Here is a 21,530-nt window from a genome sequence, read left to right as displayed (position 1 = left end):
AACTTGAACTGCACTTCAGGTTAACTTAGGGGTTACTTATTATGGAAGAGCCACTGTCCCCCACCTCCTGGTTTGCCAGAATAAGGGATGAGGCAGGGCAGTTTGATCTCACCCTCCCACAGGACCTACGGAGCGGGGAAGTGAGCTATCTATACAACCTTGCTAAATCTCAGCCTCTTTCTGCAGCTCCGACATCCCCATCCTTCCCCAGGATATGGGGGGAGCTGGGGTCACACCTGAAAGAAGTAGGTAAGGTGGGGTCGTTAGAGGAGTTTCTGACACATTCTCAGTGGTTTGTCTCAGTTTCCCCTCTGATACCTAAGAGACAGTAGTAGTTCAGGTCTTAAAAGAGCATGTGGTAGTAATATCGGAAACTCTCTGGGAGCAAGTTAAAGTTCTGGGTACCAGGTACAGGATGGACCTAAAGAGTTGCTTTCCAGCCAAAACCAGTTTGGCTCAGTGGATAGAGCGTCGGCCTGCGGACTGAAGGGTCCCGGGTTCGATTCCGGTCAAGGGCATGTACCTTGGTTGCGGGCACATCTCCAGTAGGAGGTGTGCAGGAGGCAGCTGATCGATGTTTCTCTCTCGTCGATGTTTCTAACTCTCTATCCCTCTCCCTTCCTCTCTGTAAAATATCAATAAAATATATATTTTTTTTTTAAAAAAAGAGTTGCTTTCCAGTTCTCTGTTTGCTATTCTATTATCATTAAGTGATGTCCTCCCCACAACCGAAACACTAGGGAAGGATGGACGGCAGGAAGAACTTCCAAACTGTAAATGGCCCGGAACTGTTGGAAAAGCAGGGACAGCAGAGGGCGCCATTGTGCAAATACAATCCTGGGAGGAGGCACCCACAGGCAATCATTTTTCTCACACCCTCTCTGAGACAGACTAGTAAGCCAGGACAAATGGAAAAAAGAGACTGAGACAGGATGTTGAACGGCTAAGCAGTTTACAGCCATCTAGTAAATCACAAAATCTTATCTTCCCTAACCAAGGACACTAAGAGTAAATAGTTTACACTTCTCCCCAATTAGAGGGTAGGTAGCATAAATCACCCTACTCAGGGAGATAGATAACAGAAATCAAGTGAGTGCCATTTGTGCCAACCACACCCAAGGACAGATGAAGTCAGGGGAATAAATCTCATTTTGGCACTTCAGCATAAAGCTGATGCAATACTCTATTGAGGTCCTCCCCTAAGTCCTCCCCTAAAATCCCCACCTTTAGAAAACAGGTAAGAACCCTCAAGACAAAGACCCAGCTCCGGCTCTCTCTGGAGCATGCCCATGCCTTTCTTCCCTCTCATTTGTGCATCTTTACTTTTCTTTCCTAAACTCTTAAGGGTTCCCATGAGACTTGCAACTGAGGGAGCTCGTCCTGGGCTTACCCCTGAACTTGTCTCCAGGGCCCCCTTTTCTCTGATTTTTCAGTGAACTAACAGCAGCACCACCATGGCTCACTTCCTTCACTGTGAGTTAGACTTCTCAGCGAGTCCACGCAGCCCGGCATGGCCCACTTCTTTCCTATAACGTTTCTGGAGAGCCAAAACTGAGTACCGCACAGGCTTTCTTATTGCTTCTTCTATGCTAAGCCTTTCCTTATCTCACTGTCCCCAGCTTTAATAAACATACTCTCAAAACCACCTGGACTCATCTTGTGAAATCTTTCCTGCATGAACCCACACACTACTGGCGGGCCTGAGGCAGACCCGCTCTAGGCCCAGTCCCCTTTCGGAGACATCTCTACCCTGCAAATCTACACAGAAACATCCGTTACCACCACCACCACCGCCCCCCCCCCCCCCGACACACACACACACACACACACACACTCCCTGTCTTACAGGCACATCAGAAATCAAAGAGTTACAACTCCAGGTTCAGATTCTCCAAAACAACCTCTGAGGGTCCCTTAAAGGGTGGTGTCTCCCAAATCTTTTGCCTTAATCCTTATCCCACCTCCAAACTATTTTCATGAGCTGACGCTAGTTCTGCTCAGTGAGGAGCTGGGGAGAGAAACTGAGATGCTGGTTTCCTTTCCCAGCCTGTGGCCCTGCCCCTCCACTGGGAAGATGTTCCCTGCATTGTCATTTTCCAAGGAAAGTGAGCTGACACAATTTGGTGTTAAAAAAAAAAAAAAAAAAAAGAAAGAAAGAAACAGGCCAGAGGGAGTCACTTTTGCTAAGCCATATCATTAAACCAAAATTTAATAACTAACCTAATTCAGTTTCAGCCTTTTCCAGGAGTAGAATTTTAAACCAATCAGCCTGGAATTTCCTGATCAGACACTTCTGCATAAGACCTCCTGCCTGAAATAATCCACTCTCTTAATCCCACCTCTTTCTGCTTACAAAAACATTCCACTTTGTACAACTCTTTGGAGTGCCTCTCTACTTTCTAGATGGGATATTGCCTGCTAAAGAGAAAATCACAGGCCTAAAATGCCATCCCTCATGCTAAAAGCCCATTGTAACCAAACCTAGATTTAATACCTGATTTAAGTGTAGTTTCAACATCTCACAGGAATGTAATCTTAATGCACCAGCCTGGAATTTTCTGGTCAACCACCAGCAAGGCTCTCCCCAACCGAAAAGAAAAAGATGTCCTGGCCTCAAAATAATCCTTTCTTTGCTTTTGTTACCAGCTCCCTTGCCCGATCCTTCTTCCTATAAAAACCTTTCATTTTGTAAAACCCCCCACAGTACCCTTCTAGTTGTTAGATGGGGTGCTACCCAATAGATAAACTGCTGAATAAAGACAATTAAATCTTCAACATTACTCATTTAACATGCCTGATTTAGGCCACAATACTAGCCTCAATAAATTCAAGAAGACTGAAATCATATCAAGCATCCTTTTCATCATAATGGCATGAAAATATACAAATATGTGGAGACTCAACAACCAGTGAATCAAAGAGGAAATCAAACAAAAAATCAGAAACTATGTTGAATAAATGAAAATAAAAACACAACTTTTCAAAATTTATAGGATGCAGCAAAAGCAGTTCTAAGAGGGAAGTTCAGAGCTATACAGGCCTACCTAAAGAAACAAAAAAATCCCAAATAATCCAACTCTACACCTAAAGGAATTAGAAAAAGAAGAACAAACAAAACCCAAAGTAAACAGAAGGAAATTTTAAGATCAGAATGAAAATAAATGAAATTAAAAAACAACAACAGAAAATATCAATAAAACTAAAAGCTGGTTCTTTGAAAAGATAAATAAATTAGACAAACTCATCAAGGAAAAAAGAGTGAGAGCCCAAATAAAATCAAAAATGAAAAAAATAGAAGTTACAACTGACACCACAGAGATTAAAAAAAAAAATCATTAAAGAATACTATGAACAATTATATCCCCCAATTTGATAATCTAAATAAATGGATAGATTTTTAGAAGTATATAACCTTCCAAGACTGAACCAGAAAGAAATAAAAAATCTAAAAAGACCAATTACTAGCAGTGAAATTGAAGCAGTAATAAAAAAAAAAACTCCCAATAAATAAAAGTCGAGGACCAGATAACTTCACAGATGAATTCTACCAAACACTTAAAGAAGAATTAATACCTATATTTATTTTTTAAATATATTTATTGATTGATTTCAGAGAGAAAGGGGGAGGGGGAGAGAGAGAGAGAAACATCAATGGTGATAGAGAATCATTGATTGGCTGCATATCCCACACTGGGGATGAAGCCCGAAACCTGGGCATGTGCCTTGACCAGGAATAGAACCTGACCTCCTGGTTCATAGGTCAACGCTCAACCACTAAGCCATGCTGGCCAGGCAATATCTAGATTTCTTAAAATATTTCAAATATTGAAGAGGAAGGAACACTTCCAAACTCATTTTATGATGCCAGCATTAACCTGATACCAAAACCAGATAAGACATTACAAAAAAAAAAAAAAAATTCAGGCTAATATCCTTGATGAACATAGATGCAAACATTATCAACCAAATGTTAGCAAAACAGATTCAAGAATTAATTAAAGGGATTATACACCATGTCCAAGTGGGATTCATCCCAGGCATGCAAGGATGGTTGAACATCCATATATAAATCATTGTGATATATTACATTAACAAAATAAAGGACAGCTCTGACTGGTTTGGCTCAGTGAGTGGATAGAGCATCAGCCTGGGGACTGAAAGGTCCCAGGTTCGATTCCAGTCAAGGGCATGTACCTTGGTTGCAGGCACATCCCCAGTGGGGGGTGTGCAGGAGGCAGCTGATCGATGTTTCTCTCTCATTGATGTTTCTAACTCTCTATCCCTCTCCCTTCCTCTCTGTAAAATATCAATAAAATATATTTTAAAAAATAAATAAATAAATAAAGGACAAAAACCATATGATCATTTCAACAGATGCAGGAAAAAAAAGCATATAAAAAATTCAACATCCTTTTATGATAAAAACTCTCAACCATTAGAACTAATAAATGACTTCAGTAAAGTTGAAGGATGATACAGAATCAGTCCACAGAAATCTACTGCATTTCTATTCACCAATAATCATCAGAAGAAGAAATTAAGAAAACAATCCCATTTACAATCACATCAAAAAGTATAACATACCTATGGATAAATTTAGCCAAAAAGGTGTAAACTGCACTCTGAAAACTGTAAGACTTTGAAGAAAGAAATGTAAGAAGATATAAACAAATGGAAGGATAAACCTTGCTTATGGATTAGAAGAGTTAATGTTGTTAGAATGTCCTTACCACCTAAAGTAATATACAGATTCAATGCAATCCCTATTAAAATAGCAATGGCATTCTTCTCAGACTTAGAACTAATCCTACAATTTGTATGAAACCACAAAAAAAATGGATAGCCAATGAAATCTTGAGAAAGAATAAAGTGAGAGGTATCATGCTCCCTGACTTCAAACTATACTACAAAGCTACAGTAATCAAAACAGTATGGTACTGGCATAAAAACAGATACATAGATCAATGGAATAGAATAGAGAGCCCAGAAATAAATCCTTGTTTATATGGTCAATTAATCCATGACAAAGGAGGCAAATATATACAGTGGGGTAAAGACAGTCTCTTTAATAAGTGGTGTTGGCAAAACAGTACAGACACATGCAAAAAATGAAATATACAAAAATAAACTCAAAATGGATGAAAGACATAAATGTTAGATTTGAAACTATAGAACTCATAGAAAAAAACAAAGGCAGGAAACTCTCTGATGGTGCTCTTATTACTATCTTTTTGGATATGTCTCCTTGAGCAAGGGAAACGAAAGAAAAAATAAACAAATGGGACTACACTAATTTAAAAAGTTTTTGCACAGCAAAGGAAACCATTAACAACACGAAAAAAGATCCTTCTGAAGGGGAGAAGATATTTTCAAACTATACATCTAATAAGAGGTTAATATCCAAATCTAAAACTCAAAATACAATTTTAACACCAAACACTTCTCCCCCAAAACAACGCAATTAAAAAATGGACAGAGGATCTGAACAGGCATTTCTCCCAAGAGGACATACAGTGGCCAACAGACAAATGAAAAGATGCTCAACATCACTAATCATCTGGGAAATTAATATTAAAATCACAATGAGATATCACCTCATTGGCTATCATCAATAAATCAACAAGTAGGAAGTGCTCGCAAAGATGTGGAGAAAAAGGAACCCTCCTATGCTGTTGGCGGGACGGTAAATTAGTGCAGCCACTATGAAAAACAATATGGAGATTCCTCAAAAATTTACAGACAGAACTTTCATATAACCCAGAAATTATTCTTCTGGGTATTTATCCAAAGAAAACAAATACACTAATTTGGAAAGATTTATGTACCACTATGTTTACTGCAGCATTACTAATATTCAAGATAGAGAAGCAACCTAGGTGTCCAACAATAGATGAAAGGATTAAGAAGAGGTTGTATGTATACACGATGGAATATTATTCAGCAATGAAAAAGAATGAAAACTTGCCAAAACCGGTTTGGCTCAGTGGATAGAGCGTCAGCCTGCGGACTGAAGGGTCCTGGGTTCGATTCCGGTCAAGGGCATGTAACTTGGTTGCGGGCACATCCCCAGTGGGAGGTGTGCAGGAGGCAGCTGATCGATGTTTCTCTCTCATCGATGTTTCTGACTATCTATCCCTCTTCCTTCCTCTCTGTAAAAAAACCAATAAAATATATTTTAAAAAAAAAAAGAATGAAAACTTGCCATTTGTGACCACATGGGTGGACCTAGAGGGATTTATGCTAAGTGAAATAAGTCCGACAGAGAAAGACAAATACTGTTCAATCTCACTTATATGTGAAATCTAAAAAATTAAAAATAATTAAATGAATTAAAAAACCACAACAGCCCTATCCGGTTTGGCTCAGTGGATAGAGTGTCGGCCTACGGGCTGAAAGGCCCCGGGTTCGATTCTGGTCAAGGGCATATGCAACAGTTGCAGGCTGGATCCCCAGTGGGGGGCGTGCAGGAGGCAACCGATCAATGATTCTCTCTCATCGTTGATGTTTCCATCTCTCTCTCTCCTTCTCCCTTCCTCTCTGAAATTGATAAAAATATATTAAAAAAAAAAAACCACAACAGAAACAGATCTATAGATATAGAGAACAAGCTGATGGTTGCCAAAGGGGAAGGGTTGGGGGAGGGGAACTTTTTTCTAAGACCCCAATTCATGAATTGCTTAATAAAGCCCATTAGCGCTTCACATTCACTCAGTTGAATTTGTGGAGTTTTTTATTTATTTATTTATTTTTTTTAACACTGGGTACATTGTGAAGCTGCAAGGTGACATTTGTGGAGGCTGTGAGGTAACACGGACTCATGTTTACAGTAAAATGTGAAGGTTAAAAAGCAGGACGCTAAGTTGTTCACTATGTCAATAGTGTTTTGCATATTGATAAATTCTAAAAGGGAAGACGGGAGAATAAAACAGATGAATTAAGGTTATTGCCTTAAGATTTTTTTCCCTTGAAACTATGTCAAATTATGAAATGGTTGCCTTTAGAAGACAAGGTTATTGGTGACTCTTCCCCCTTGCTTCTTCCCAAATATTCTACATTGAGTAGGTATTATCTGGATAACCAGAAAGGAAACTACAACACCGCCCCTCTCCCCGCTTCCCCCGCCCCCACCATGCTCAGGAGCGCGCACACCCACAAAGTTGTTGCCACGGCATTCATGGATTGGGACGGTCCCCTTTCCCCCCAAGGCTGCCTGTGTGGCTCTTCCCTTTTTCTCCCCACCTGCCTGCACCCTCATCACCCTCCTTAGAGGTCCTTCCACTACAAAGCCAGAAGGTAAATGAATCCACTTGGAAAATGCAAGGAAGCGCTGTCAGATCTCAGCCTCCTGCTGTTGTCAGCCTGGGCCCCGGCGGCTGAGACTTGGAGAGGGGGCGGGGAAAGCCATGGGGGCGTTTTCCGGAGCTCTGCAGGGCAGGAACAGAACATATGTCCTCTCCTGAGCCTGATTATTCCGTGCTTGTTCCTACTGTTATTATTTCAAAATGTTCAGGGGCAGAAGTGCCTGCCAACCCCTCTAATAAGGAAGCCCTTGTCTTTCCCCATGACGACCCCCAGCACTCTGTCCCCCTCTTTTTGCTCCTGCAGGATTCTCTCCACAAAGCAGAGAAAGAAGGTAGATTTGAAGGTGGGGGAAGAGGGACTGCAGCCTCCACAGATGCTGGCAGGAAAGGAGCTTTCTTGTCTCTGCTAGGATATGGCAGAGATCCAGGTTGGGGAGTGGTGGAACTGAGGCTCTTGGTTAAACCTTGTACTACATGTGGTTTTAATCTCAAGATCCAGGGATGCAAAAACTGCAGTCTCTGCAAACCTACTTATCTACTAACAAGAGGAGACTGCAGAAAGCCAGGGAAGCTGGAGGCTGGGGGTCCCCATGGGAGGAAGGTGTGTGTGTTGTGGGGAATGAGATGGCATGGAAAGAACATCAGGGTGAGGGAGACCAGGGTTCGAATCCCAGCTTTGCTCTCTCCCTGCTGGGCAACTTGGGCGAGTCACTGCCCTCTCTGAGCCTCAGCTGCCTCTCTGTAACTCAAGGATCCCTGTCCCTTTCTAGGGCCGAGTGGCTGAGGCTATTTCCTGGCCTATAAAATTAGGATCTTGATACCTACCCCTCATCGAAGGAAAGATCAGTCCAACCTTCTAATCCCAACTAACAAATCCTATCCATCTGGTGCCAAATACCTCTCCAGTTGCATCTCAGCACTCTCCCCTCACTCCATGCTCCTACCCACCCAGCCCACATCCACCCCTTTTCTCATTCTGTTTCCTCTGCCTGGATTTCCCTTCCTTTTGGGGATTAACAACTACTTGTCTTCTAATACTCAGCTCACCTCCTCCAGGAAGCTTCCTTAAATTCCCCACCTCCTGGCTGGGTGAGGTGCCACTGCCCCGGGCTCCTGTAATATCACGGGCATATGCCACTGTTGCCCTCAACAGCTAGTGATGACAGCTGAGATTTACTGAGCACTTTCTAAGTGCCTGGCCCTCTACCAGACCCTTTACCCAGCATCATCTAGTTAAACCCTAACCATACCTATGGGAGGGAGGTGTTGTCTTGGTTCTCGTTTTCCTGATCAGGACACTGACCTGAGGGAGGTGAAGGGTAAGTGCCCAGGTGGGGATGTGGACCAGGCCGGTGTCATGCCAACGCCCATTAGAAGATTTGCGGTACACTCTGTCTGCCCACGTCACCCCTTGAACACAGGCAGTTTTCTGTTTCGAGATATGTTCCGTCCTTCCTCTGACCTGTGGACACCACGCGTGCAGTGTTGAGATAGGTGCCTCCGCCCCACACTGCCAATCAGAGTCCCAGGAAGGGCTGAATCCGAATCTCGCATTTTCAGGGCCCATGCAGTTGGGGCTTCCCTCTTGCCCTTCAGCCTTGCTCACCCCGCCCTAAGTCTTGGAATCTAGGAAGAACCTTGATGCCAGGGCCCCCACCCCTGGGCTCAGCCTCCTGTCCCCTGCCACCTGATGCTACATCCACACCTGCCTCAGGTCAGGTTTAATCCAGGAAGAGGGGCCTCCACTTAGAGGTCATGGTCACGTGTACTAATGTGTCCCACCTGGCTTCAGCTCACTGAATTCTCACAGTAAACTAAGAGGAAGTGAGGGGTATGGTTTTCATTTTACAGATGACGGAAACGGAGGCTCTGCTGACATCACAGAGCAAGTGGAGGGGACCAGAAATGACCCCAGGGTTGTCTGATCAGAAAACGGGGGCTTCCTGTTGATGGAGGGGGGCCCCCGGCCCTCTGGCTTGCCCAATGCCTCCCTCCTGTTCCTGGAAGGGCCTTGTATGTGCACACCCCCAGAGGATGAGAACTATGATTCAAATCTGCATCTGTCGTGGGTCAGTGTGACTCCCAGGCACCAGGACGGTTGTGGGTTGTGAAAGTCTGGGCTGGGCAGGGGCAGGCTCAAGGAAGCCCAATAACTGTTTATTGGCAGAGGTCAGAAGGGCAAAGATTACCATCCCCACCTTAGAGATGAGGAAGTTGCAAAAAGAGAGGAGTAGGGAAGTTGTCCTAGGTTACCCCTGAGTTGGAGGAAGAGCAGGGATTAAACCCACAACCTTTGTGTATCAGGACGATGCTCTGCCAACTTAGCTACCCAGCCAGGGTAGTGATGCCTGTCCTTTACCTCCTCCCCTGCCCAAGCTTTTTTTTTTTTTTTAAATCCTCATCCAAGGATATGCTTAGAGGAAGGGAGGAAGGGAGGGAGGGAGGGGAAGAGAGAGAGAGAGAAACATCGATCGGCTGCCGTCAGTACATTCCCCAACCAGGAATCAAACCTGCAACCTTTTGGTGCACAGGATGACCCTCAACCAACTGAGCCACACCAGCCGGGCTCTCCTTCTCCATCTTGCTGGCCCCAAAACACAACAGGGGGTGCACTGACCTGAGAAGAGCATAATTACCTAGGGAGCAGCTCCCCCTCCCACATTCCTCTCCCCTCGGGGCCCCCAATGCAATGGATTTTGAAGTGAATCCTAGAGTCGCTGATCAATAGCCCCTTAACCCCACAAATGTTTCCAAGTCTTTCTCCTGCCAGGTGGGGCTGGCCTGGGGTCACCGGGACCCTCTGAAGTAGACCTCATTCCCAGGAATAGGCTTCTCCCGCCCCTCGCCTTGCCCTTCCCCAGTCCTGAAAGATTTATAGCCCTGTGAACAGAAATCCACTTCCCCAGAAAAGGCCCTGGAGAATCCCTCCCCACTGTCATAGGCCCAGGCTGGTGATTCAAGTCTAAATCAGTGAGGACAATAGGCCCCAAGCCTGATGGGGGCCCTCCTGCCTCTGTAAGATCAAAGCTGCTCTTGGGACTGAGTGATCCTGGGCCAGGAGTGGGGGTGGGGAGCTCTATCCAAGGAGGAAGCCCCTTTACCCAGGTAATTCTTGGGGAGGCAATCCCTCTCAGATGTCCCTAGCCTAGGTTCAAAGGCTGGTGGGGGCTGAGCAGTTGGCAACAGAAGGGGAAGGGCCTAGATCAGAAAACGGGGGCTTCCTGTTGATGGAGGGGGCCCTCGGCCCATTGCCTGGCTCCCCATCCCTCTTCCTCATCCAAGTCTGAGATTCCCAAACTGCCACGGAAGCCCGCACCCCATGCGCATAGAAAGGAAGAGAGAGGAGAGCTGTCAGAGCCACGAAGGAGCCCTGAGGCACCGCCGCAAGGGACGCGCAGCTCAGCACCTCCCGAGACAAGAGGCCGCTTCCTCTCTAGGCCCCCACCCCGGCCCCATTACCCCAAATGCTGGGCCTCCTTCAACGGAACCCTTCTTTCCCCAAACTCGTCGGAAGATCCTGGCACATGAGAGAACTGGGGGTCCCTTCGGACACCATCTCTTTTCTTTCCATCTCTTCATCCCAGGGGCGGAGGGTGTCTCCACAGGACCCGGGCCCTCCCCCCTGACCCCGCAGGTTTCGCTCTCATGGAGCCCCTTTGCAATTCATTTCTCAATTCCGCGCCCCCCTCCCTTCCTGCTCTGGACATCACATGAACACTCACGGTAATTAGGGGCGTCTTCACTCTGTGTTGAAAGAAGGGTCTTTGATCTGCTTGGAAATTAAGTTCTTAGGGAGCAGCCTGGGAGGAAAGAGAAAACGAAATGGGACCGAGAATCAGCGGCCACTGCCTGGGAAACAGACGCACACCCTCCGTGTGGGGCCGCCACACGCCAACGCGCATCCTTCAACTCCGTCTTCCCGCCCAGGCAATCTCCACCGCCCGCCCCCAACCCTAGGCACCCCGAGGCCCCCTAGACCCCCACAGCCCCCGCGGGCTCCTCCAGAGGCGGGAGCGCGGCTCAGGGGCCACGCCAAAACGGTCCAAGTCAGGAATCCGGGCACCTTGTGTGGCTCAAGCACCTTGCGATGCTGCTACCCTGTTCCCAAACCAGAGACGGTGTGGAGGCGGGGGGGGGGGGGGGGGCCTCTGAGAGGAGAGGACGCAGAGTCGGTGGGGGGCCTCTTGCGTAGAGCAGAGTGGGGGGGGGGGGTTGGTGGTTTCAGGACAAGGGGAGGGGAGGCCCCGCCAGGGGGAGGAGCCGCTACCAGCGTCCCGTGGATCGGGGCTCCCTCCCGTCGCGGCTCCGCTATAAAACCCCGGCCCTTATGGTCGCAGCACCCACGGCGGCCTCCTCGGCGTGCGACCCCCGGCTCGGCGGCGTCTTTGCTCCCGCGCAGAATGCGGCTGCTGCTGGCGCTCCTGGCCCTCGCCGCCTCCCGGCCCTTGGCCCGCGCAGGTGAACGCCTGGGCTCCGGCCCCTGCCCCTCGGGTGGCCCGCCTGCGCCCTCAGCCCCGCGCCCCGGCCCAGGCTGCGCCCGCGGCTACCAATGCGCGCCCGTTGCGCGTCCGTCCCGAGCGGCGCGTGCGCCAGGAGCGGCGACTGCGGGCGGACCGGGCGTGAGCGAGCTCGTGGGCGCACACGAACGGCCACGTGCTGTGCGGGGAAGCGTGTGCCCGCGTGTGCGCGGCGGCCCTGGGCGAGAGGAGCGTGCGAGTCCGTGGGAAGGATGCTTCTCCCACCGCCTTGACGCGCGCCTCTGCTTCTCGCTCTTTCTGGCGTCTCATGCGGTTCCTGGTCCCCCCAGTTTGTCGCTGTGCGCCCCGCGGGTCTGGGGGTTGGGGGGCTGACCCTTCCTCTCTGCCCGGAGCTACGGCAACACTTTGGGTGTGGCGGGTCCTTGGCACCCCCGCTCCCTACCCTGAGCCCCTTGTCCCCGGGGGCTGCCACCTTCCTGCACCTCCCCACCGGCCCCAGCGCTGGGTGGGGAGCCTGGCTGGGGACCTCCGGAGACCCGAGGTCCCCGGTTGAGCCGGTCTTTCCGGCCAGGGTGATTTTCGTTTAAAGATTAATGGTGAGGCCAAGCTCTTAATTATTCTCCTAGGTGGGAGGTGGCAGGAGAAATGTGTTAATATTTGATAAGGAACTGAAGGCGCTTCCAGCGGCTGGGCGCAGGGACCCGGGAAGCACCTTTTCTACGACCTCCCCGGGGCCCACCTCCTTCCCGAAGCCCCCATCTGCCCGTTCCCAGCTCAGCAACCTCTAAACCATGGTCCTTGGCGCCCATCCGACCAAACCTCTTCTCCAAAGCTAGATGCCCCTCCCTTGGAGCACGGCGTGGGGGGCGAGGGAAGCTCTGCAGCAGGGAGAGCGGGTGCGGGCGCAGGACAGACTTGGCCGCCTGGGGAAGGAGGGCCGGGATGAGGGGCTTCCTGCAGCAACTCTCAGGAGAGGAGGAAAGAGAAAAAGGCCGTGAAGGGGTTCAGAGCAGGACTCCCCACGAGGTGCCCCTTGGGCCTGTGAATTATTTTGAGCTGAAGGCAATCGAAAAACTTTTACCTCTCCCTGGAAGACTTTAAATTGGGGACCTTACCAACCATGAGTTATTACCGGAATTGGTTTTTTACGACTTTATCTATAAGGCAGGGCAGACTTCTAATTACTGAACATCTGCTTTTCTTATTGTTTTGGGTATGAGCTCCCGCCCTGGGAAGCCCCAAGGAGCCTTACCTCATCCTTAGCCCAGAATGCCATATGGACTTCATTCTCCCTTTCTCCGAACCGCTCATGCATGCGGGGTTCCCACACATACAGATGACATTAAACTTGTTCACGTTCTCTTGTTAATCTGTCTCATGTCTATTTGGTGATCAGACAGCCGAGAGACCCCAGAAGGGCAGAGAACATGTGTTCCTCCCTTTCACAGCAGGATGTAAACATTTCTATTTATAGAGTTGGACCTTTGAAATCTACTTAAGCAGATGGGCTCAGTAGAAAGAGAAAGGTTTTGCAATTAATTCGGATATTTTGTGACTGTGTGCCCTTGGGTAAGTCACTCTCCGTTTTCTCATTTACAAAGCAGGATAGTAATTAACCTCACGGGTGGTTTTAGGGGTCCCCATAAGATAGTGGGTGTACGTGCTCAGTGCGGGGCATGGTGGCTATGACGGCTCTATCCCTGGCCTGCGCCAGCCAACCAGGGCTTGATCTCAGCTGCCCTCTCACACAACCTGTGCTCCTTTTACCGCCTGGGCCCTGCCTTCCTGCAGCCATTTCATCCCCTAGGGAACTCGAGGCTGGGGAAGGACCGGGCTGCACCTTGAAGTCCCCAGAGCACCTGCCGCCACGAGAGGAGGGGAGAGGATAGGGGGCCCCTTCAGTCTCAGCCTCCAGCAGGGACTTGCTGAGACTTTGCCCAGGACATATTTGGGTTTCGCTGAGCTGGTTTTCAGGATCCCTTCCTCCCCCGCCCCCCCAGAGTGGGAGGGTGGGGTGACCAAGGTCCATCAGAGGGAGATTCTTCAGTCATCTCGAAAGAAGGGGGGTCAGGGGTGGGAAAGTCAAGGGTGGGGAACAGTGGCTGGGTGATGGGCGATGGCGGTTAGGTCTCTCACTCTGCTTCTGGCTAGGGCAGGCAGGCTAGGTGGAACCTGGAGCTTGGAGCCAAGACCGAGGTGTGGGTAGCCCCTCTCCTTCCCGGGCCCTCTTGGAGGGGGCCTGAGACAGGGCAGGTAACCCTCAGCAAGGGCAGCCCTCTCGTGAACGTGAACCTGAGCTGGTGTGTGACCTGCCACCTCTTGCCTAAAAGCCAGCTCTCTACCCTCGGCTCACACACAGACCTGACCCCTGGCCTTGGCCACATCAACAATGTGTTTTCCTGGCTCCTGCCTCCTGAAGAGGGTAGTTACAAGAGCATTCATCCAAGCAGGTCAAAAGTTTCTATGATTAAGACAGTGGATCAGAGGTTACCATTACAAACACAGGAGCCGTAGCTGGCAGGAAAGAGCAAATTCCTAAGAAAAGCTTAGCCTGAACCAAATAGGGCCTGGGGAGGCTGGGAGGGGTCCCACCCTTCACAGCTGGCTGCCAGGGCTCTGGTTTAAGTGAGGCTTCCCTTGGAGTGGCTTTCCCTGGCGCCTCCAGTCCAACGTGACCTTGGAGGCTGCTTCTGCCTCCAGGACCTCTGAGAGGTGAAGACACGGGAGGATCGGGAGGATCGTAACAAGGAGCTCTTCAGGGGCCCAGGCGACCTCCCACTCATCGCCTCCTGGGACACGCACTCCTGCCTGAGGAAGACCCTGGGGCTCCGAAGTCTGGGAGCTCTCCTGCTGAGAGAGATGAAGCCAGAGGCAGAGGCAGCGGCAGAGGCAGCCAGGGGACCCCTCCAGCCTCAGAGCTCCTGCCACCGCAGAGGGGCCTGCCTGGGGAGTGGCCGCTCTCCCTTGCAGAGTGGACCCCTATGGGGGTTCCAGATGCTGCAACTCCCAGGGGCAGCAGAGCCCTGTCCAGGGGAATGGACTGCCGTGGGGAAGACACTCAGGGACTGTCCGTCTCTGAAAGCGGCTGTCCCAGCAGGGCAGGCGAAGCATCTGATCCAGAGCTGGGGGACCTGAACACCCAAAGTGGTTCTGAGGGTCCCAGAGCAAGAGGGTGTCCACTTTCTGTGAGTGCTCACTCCTGGCCTCAAACTCTTCCTCACACTCCCTAGCGAGACCCTGCCCTCCTCATGGCTCCCTCCCCACCTCATGGCTCCCTCCCCTCCTCATGGCTCCCTGCCCTCCTCATGGCTCCCTCCCCACCTCATGGCTCCCTCCCTACCTCATGGCTCCCTCCCCATCTCATAGCTCCCCTCCTCAGGGCTCCCTCCCCTCCTCATGGCTCCCTCCCCTCCTCATGGCTCCCTCCCCTCCTCATGGCTCCCTCCCCTCCTCATGGCTCCCTCCCTACCTCATGGCTCCCTCCCCTCCTCATGGCTCCCTCCCTACCTCATGGCTCCCTCCCCATCTCATAGCTCCCCTCCTCATGGCTCCCTTCCCTCCTCATGGCTCCCTCCCCTCCTCATGGCTCCCTCCCCTCCTCATGGCTCCCTCCCCTCCTCATGGCTCCCTCCCCTCCTCATGGCTCCCTCCCCACCTCATGGCTCCCTCCCCTCCTCATGGCTCCCTCCCCACCTCATGGCTCCCTCCCCACCTCATGGCTCCCTCCCCATCTCATGGCTCCCTCCCCATCTCATGGCTCCCTCCCCTCCTCATGGCTCCCTCCCCACCTCATGGCTCCCTCCCCTCCTCATGGCTCCCTCCCCACCTCATGGCTCCCTCCCTACCTCAGGGCTCCCTCCCTACCTCATGGCTCCCTCCCCTCCTCATGGCTCCCTCCCCACCTCATGGCTCCCTCCCTACCTCATGGCTCCCTCCCCTCCTCATGGCTCCCTCCCCACCTCATGGCTCCCTCCCTACCTCATGGCTCCCTCCCCTCCTCATGGCTCCCTCCCCTCCTCATGGCTCCCTCCCCTCCTCATGGCTCCCTCCCCATCTCATGGCTCCCTCCCCTCCTCATGGCTCCCTCCCCATCTCATGGCTCCCTCCCCATCTCATGGCTCCCCTCCTCAGGGCTCCCTCCCCTCCTCAGGGCTCCCTTCCCATCTCATGGCTCCCCCCCCCCTCATGGCTCCCTCCCCACCTCATGGCTCCCTCCCCTCCTCATGGCTCCCTCCCCACCCTGTCCCCATTCCAGGGACCCCAGAGAAGGTGGGTTTGGATTGGGGGCAGCCCAGGCAAGAAGGTGGGGGGGGAGGGGGTTTGCTCAGAGGACTGAGCTCAGGCTGAGTAGGAAGCCGTGCTTTTCTTAGGAATTTCCTCATCCCTGAATTCTTTCCAACTTGGCTTTTGCCATCTGTGCACATATAAGAGGCCAGAGGGAGGGAGGCAAGGGAAGGGAAGGGCTCAGCAGGCACGTGACCGAGTTCCAGGCTACCCGCAGCACTCCTGCCATCTCATTTAGTCCTCCCCACAGTCCAGTGAGGTGGGCGGTATTGTTCCACTTTACAGATGATAAAACTGAGGCTTAGAGAGATTAAGTGACTTGCTCCTAAACCCACAGCTCCTCAGCCAGAATTCCAGCTCCAGCTCCGGATCAAATGCTTTGTCCACCCTGCTGGTCCAGCCTTTAAAATATACATATCGGTAGACTTTAATTAGAGCAGGTTTAGGGTTACAGAAAAACTGAGCAGAAAGCAGAGGGCTCCCATGTGCTCCCTCTGCCCCTGCACAGTCTCCCCTATTGTCATGCATGTGTGTGGCATGTTTGTGGTGCAGCCTTTTTGCAGAGATGCTGGTTCTACCAGCCTCAGGCAGAGCCGGGATGAGAACCTCAGTCTGCCTGGTCCCAAAACTCAGGAGTGTGGGGTGGTGGGTCAGGGGCAAAGGCTTGGCTGTCTTCCTTGCTGTGGGGCTGTGAAAGTTTAGCCAAGAATGGGTCTTACTAACAAGAGGGAGGGGCCAGTCTAATCTCCTGGAGGCATCTCCCCCCGGGTCAGCTCTGGGAAGGCAGCCAGAACCTGGCTCTGTTGTCCTAATCCCCCTCCTCCCCTCTTGCCTCCCTTCCAGGTTTGGGTTGGAGGAGGGAGGGGGAGGCTGATGAGCAGCAATGGGAGAGGGTGAAGGCCAGAGCCTGGGGGCCTCGGAGCCCTGGCTGCCCGAGGAAGGAGAACCCGTGTCTTGGGGAAGGATGACCAGCAGATGAGTCACAATTCTTGTACTGCCTTCTTGCCCCATCCCCACCCACAGTTTCTTCTTAACTGTCCTCACCCAGAAACACGCCACCCCGACCCAAGGGGGGGCTCTGACTCCAGGGAGGTTTGCAGCCTCTGACCCTCTGTGCGCATGCACACACAGACACACACACACACACACACACACACACACAGTGTTGCTTGTGTGCACACAGTTCACGGGCGCCCCTAGGGGCGTATGTGGGCCCAGGTACACGGACACGCGCACGCACAGGCCTCACCTCCTGCCTCTCTCTGCTCCAGAGTCACACTGGTGCTACGCGACTCAAGCCAAGGACTCCAAGGACTGCGTGGGTAAGTCCAGCCAGCCTCGGAGACGTCCAGGTTGCAACGGAGACACAAGGATGGTGGGAAGGACGAAGGATAATGGTGCCCCGGCAGCCACAGACAAGCTCTGAACACAGGCACACACGCATGCATGCGGGTATACACTCCTGAGCTCGGGGGCCCTTCCCTGGCACCCCCATCATTGCCATCCAGAGGGGCGTCCTCGGGGATGTCAATGGCAGCAGCAGATGAAGACATTTGACTCTTTTGAGTAACAAGATGGAGACTTGCACTTTCTACTCAAACGCTGACCGCTTTCCAGCCGCCACTTTGGTACTGCCCCTGCTGTCACAGGCCTGCGGATAGGGCTGCCCCTGCTGTCACAGGCCGCCTGGCCGGATAGGGCTGCCCACGGGTCACCAGGGTCCGGGAACCAGGCTCCTCCCTGCGTCGCACCCGCCTCCAGCCCTTCCAGGGGGCCCACTCCACACCTGCCCAGAGCCCTCCCCTTCCCCTTTGAACTTAATCACACAGGTTATCCCCACATTTCTCCCCTCACAGCCCAGCAGCCTGAGGCTGTCCCCTCCCCCAGAGCTCACAGCCACCTGCTGGCCACCCTGTTCCCACCCTGTCCCACATCACTGCCAGGCCCAAGGCCTTGCCACAAGTGATCTGGGTGCTTGGGCCTGACCTCCAAGGAGCAGAGGAGGCCACAGCCTGGCGCCAGGCACCCCAACTTCACCCGCCTTCTCTCCCTGCTCAGGGCCGGACCAGTGGGGTGGACAATGCCAGAAGGACCGCCAGTCCCCCATCAACATCGTCACCACCAAGGCACGGGTGAACGAAAGTCTGGGACCCTTCTCCTTCTCCGGCTACGACAGGAAGGCGAAGTGGACCGTCCAAAACAATGGGCACTCAGGTGGGGCCCGGGGGTGCAGGATGGAGAGCCGGGGCAGGCATGGGCACCCGTCCAGGGGCCCCTGAGTTCCCTGAGGAGGGCGCACAGGTCCAGGTCCACTTTGCTGAGGAGAAGCTGGAAGCTCAGGGGAGGGGTGGGGGAGGGGAAGGGCAGGACAGGCTTTGGAAAGAAGTATTTGCAGGACGTCATCAGATCAGTCTGGGGCGGGGACAGGGGTGGGGGCTGGCAGGGGGGGTGTTCTAGGAAGAAGGAATGACATGTGCAGAGGTGTGGATGTGAAACAGCCTGGGAGCTGCATGTGGCTCACAGAGAGTGAGGCTGGGAGGGGCCAGGGGCAGGTCACCGAAGGCTGAGGACGTGGCTATTCCCCTGAGGACACCGGGGCACCACAGAGGGGGGCGTTGGAGCAGGGGAGGGACCCACGGAATTTCCTGTTTGGGGCAGTGGGAGGTGTGCAGAGGGAGAGGCAGATAGGGGGCCAGGGAACTGTCTGGGGCTGAGCCACCCATCCTGTCCCCTCCCCCCGGGTCCAGGCCTGAAGCCCACAGAGGGTGGGACGTAGTTGAGGTCTTGCTTGGGTGGAGCTGGGAAGAGTGGTTGGGTGGAGCTGGGAAGAGTGTTTGGAAGGAGCTGGGGAGGTGGGTACAGGACTGCCCCTCCTGTGTCCTTCAGTGATGGTGTCGCTGGGGAATGGGGCCACCATCGCTGGAGGAGGCCTGGCCTCCCAGTACCGGGCCAAGCAGCTGCACCTGCACTGGTCCAGGGTGCTGGACGCAGGCTCAGAGCACAGCCTGGACGGGGATCGCTTTGCCATGGAGGTGAGTGGCCCTCCTGGGGTAAAGCCTCGGTTGGGCTCTGAGGTACCTGCCTTAGAGGGGAAGGGGGTCCAGCCCCCATCGTTTCTCTCTCCTTCTCTCTCACCTCCCACCAGATGCACATAGTACACGAGAAAGAGAACAAGAAAGAGGACCAGGACTCCAAAGATGAGATTGCCGTGCTGGCCTTCCTGGTGGAGGTGGGGCCCCGTCCCCCAGGGTCTGAGGGGCTGCCTCTTAGGATCCAGAGACGGGGATTTGAGCAAGACAGGAGGGGCTTGGGGAGGCCCCTTGTTTCTCAGTGACTTGTACTCCCTCCAGGGGGCGGGGGTGGGGAGCTCAGAGCCTCTCAGAGTCTCAGGTGCAGAAGCTGCCTGCCCTCCCTACTCCAGACCAGGAGAACACATTGGGGTCACCACCAGCTCCCACAAGCCCCTAAAAAGCTCCCTCCCCTCTGGTTCCAGGCTGCATCCAGGAATGAGGGCTTCCAGCCGCTGGTGGAGGCGCTGTCTGCTGTCCCCAGACCCAGTGAGTCAGGAGGTCCAGAGGGGCCTGGGGGTGATGAGAGGGGTGGGGACTTGTTCCTCCAAAGGGCGGCCAGGCTCTCAGAGGGAGGTGTGTGAGGGGGGATCAGCAGCTCGAGAACCCCCTCTTCCCCTCCACTGACAGCGCCCTTTCTCTGCCCCCACCAGTGATGAGCACCACAATGAAACAGAGCATCAGCCTGTTTGACCTGCTCCCTGAGAAGGAGAAACTGAGGCACTACTTCCGCTACCTGGGCTCGCTCACCACGCCGGGCTGCGAGGAGAAGGTTGTCTGGACTGTGTTTGCGGAGCCCATTCACCTCCACGTGGACCAGGTACGCAGGGCCCGGCTGAGGGTGCAGCCTTCCACTGCCCAGCGCCCCAAAACCATTTCTCTAGATCCCCGCAGAGGTCCCCTGGGCTGGGGTGGGGCACCCAGGGAGCTGAGGGCCTGCTGGTTGAATCCACAGACACTCCCTGCTGGAGACAGACAGGAAAGGTCCCAGCCGTCCCATCTCTGGGTTAAGGGCTGGAGGGGAGAGGCTGCGGCAGGGGTGTCAGAAAAAGGCTTCTAGGCTGCACCCTGGAAAGGACGTGGGAGTCGGCCAGCTGAGGGCAGGGGACTTGGGTCTTGGGGAGAGGCGCCTACATGGGAGGACCCCGGGCCGGCCAGGAGCAGCTAAGAGAGGGTTGGTGTAGCCACAGTGGGAAAACAGGTCATACATTCCACAAATGGTCCTCCAGTCCCTGTAGCACACTAGCCTCTGGGGATGCAGCAGTGAGTCAGTCCCTGCCCTCCTGGTATTTTGTTCCCAGACAGTGGTTCTCAAAGAGTGGTCCCTGGGCCTGTGGCATCTACAGGGAACTTGCTGGACATTCAATGCTCAGGCCTCACTCCTTACTGAGTCAGAAAGTCTGGGGTGCGGCCTGTCAGTCTGGGGTCCAGCAAGCCCCCAGGTGACATGCATGCAAGTTCCAGGGCCATTGTGCTGTGGTAACAGTGACAACAGCAGTTGTAATCATGGGCCCTCAAAGCTGTCCACTTGGCTAAGGGAAGCTAACGGGAACTGAGCGCCACCACATGGGAACCTGAGAGGTAGGGCTCAGAGAGGCAAGGTGACTGGCCTGGGGTCACACAGCAGGGAGTCCAGCTCCCCCTGTCCCTGTCCCTCGGCAGATCCTTGCATTCTCTGAGAAGCTGTACTATGACGATGAGCAGAAACAGAAGATGACGGACAACGTCAGGCCCCTGCAACGCCGGGGGCAGCGCCCGGTGTTCAGGTCCCAGGCCCCCGGCCAACTGCTGCCCTTGCCGCTGCCCGCTCTGCTGGCCCCCACACTCACCTGCCTGGTGGCTGGCTTCCTCCGATGATGGCTCACCTCTGGACACTTGACCTCTGACCTCTGCCCTCAAAGGGCTTGGGCCTCCCTTCCTCTGCTTCCCAGGTTGGACTTGGATGATGATTGAAAGAAATACGGATATATTTTTAGAGAAACCTTTCTCAGGTCTGTTTTGGGTTCCCACAACGACCCCTGCCCGGTTCCCCTCAACCTACCCCTGTGCCTGGGTAGGGACCTTGGGGCCTGGAGATGTCTTCGGAACAGGGACCACGTGGGCGTGAACTCCCTGTCTACACCCCACGTGGAGAGATGCAAGGGCGCCTTGGAGCTCCAGCACAGGGAAAGCACAGAGGCCCAGCAGAGCCCACGGAGGCCCCAGCCAGCGCCCTCTCCTCTGTGCTAGGGCTGGAGAGTGCGGGTTGTGTGTGGCTACAGCCTAGGCGAGGTGGGTGACAAGAGTTCATTTACTTTCTGAAATACTTCTTGAGTGTCTATGTTCTGGAATGAGACAGACAAAAATGCCTGCCCTCCTGGAGTTCCCATCAATAAAACAGACACGTTGTACAAGGTCTC

The 21,530-nt window shown here is 52.8% G+C and overlaps 2 protein-coding genes across 10 annotated transcripts in view; one reads left to right on the top strand and one right to left on the bottom strand.

The window, feature by feature from the left end:
* ZNHIT3 (zinc finger HIT-type containing 3) overlaps positions 1-11,880 on the bottom strand; it is a 24,472-nt gene extending 12,592 nt beyond the window's left edge. For 2 of the 9 annotated variants that reach the window (XM_080679890.1, XM_080679889.1), the window contains exons 1-2: positions 11,569-11,707; positions 11,024-11,101 (exon numbers count right to left, since the gene is read on the bottom strand). The gene's annotated coding sequence lies outside the window, so the exon portion shown is untranslated. The other 7 variants (XM_080679888.1, XM_080679887.1, XM_080679893.1 and 4 more) reach the window with 5 other exon arrangements.
* On the top strand, positions 11,584-21,530 carry CA4 (carbonic anhydrase 4). The gene is made up of 8 exons (XM_080679884.1): positions 11,584-11,759; positions 17,335-17,385; positions 18,122-18,277; positions 18,950-19,095; positions 19,209-19,292; positions 19,557-19,620; positions 19,785-19,951; positions 20,794-21,530. The coding sequence occupies exons 1-8, from the start codon at positions 11,702-11,704 to the stop codon at positions 20,986-20,988; spliced, it is 921 nt and encodes a 306-aa protein (XP_080536010.1). The 5' UTR covers positions 11,584-11,701; the 3' UTR covers positions 20,989-21,530.

This window comes from Plecotus auritus (assembly GCF_963455305.1).
Source record: "Plecotus auritus genome assembly, chromosome: 7".
Classification (NCBI taxonomy): Eukaryota; Metazoa; Chordata; class Mammalia; order Chiroptera; family Vespertilionidae; genus Plecotus; species Plecotus auritus.
Note: the sequence above shows the minus strand (reverse complement) of the source record. Positions and strands in the feature narration are given on the sequence as shown.

Excerpts from the sequence above, each read along its gene's own strand:
- CA4 (XM_080679884.1), top strand. The coding sequence starts at position 11,702 with ATGCGGCTGCTGCTGGCGCTCCTGGCCCTCGCCGCCTCCCGGCCCTTG. Across the intron at positions 18,278-18,949 it reads CCAAAACAATGGGCACTCAG|TGATGGTGTCGCTGGGGAAT; the intron begins GTGGGGCCCGGG and ends TGTGTCCTTCAG. Across the intron at positions 19,096-19,208 it reads GGGATCGCTTTGCCATGGAG|ATGCACATAGTACACGAGAA; the intron begins GTGAGTGGCCCT and ends ACCTCCCACCAG.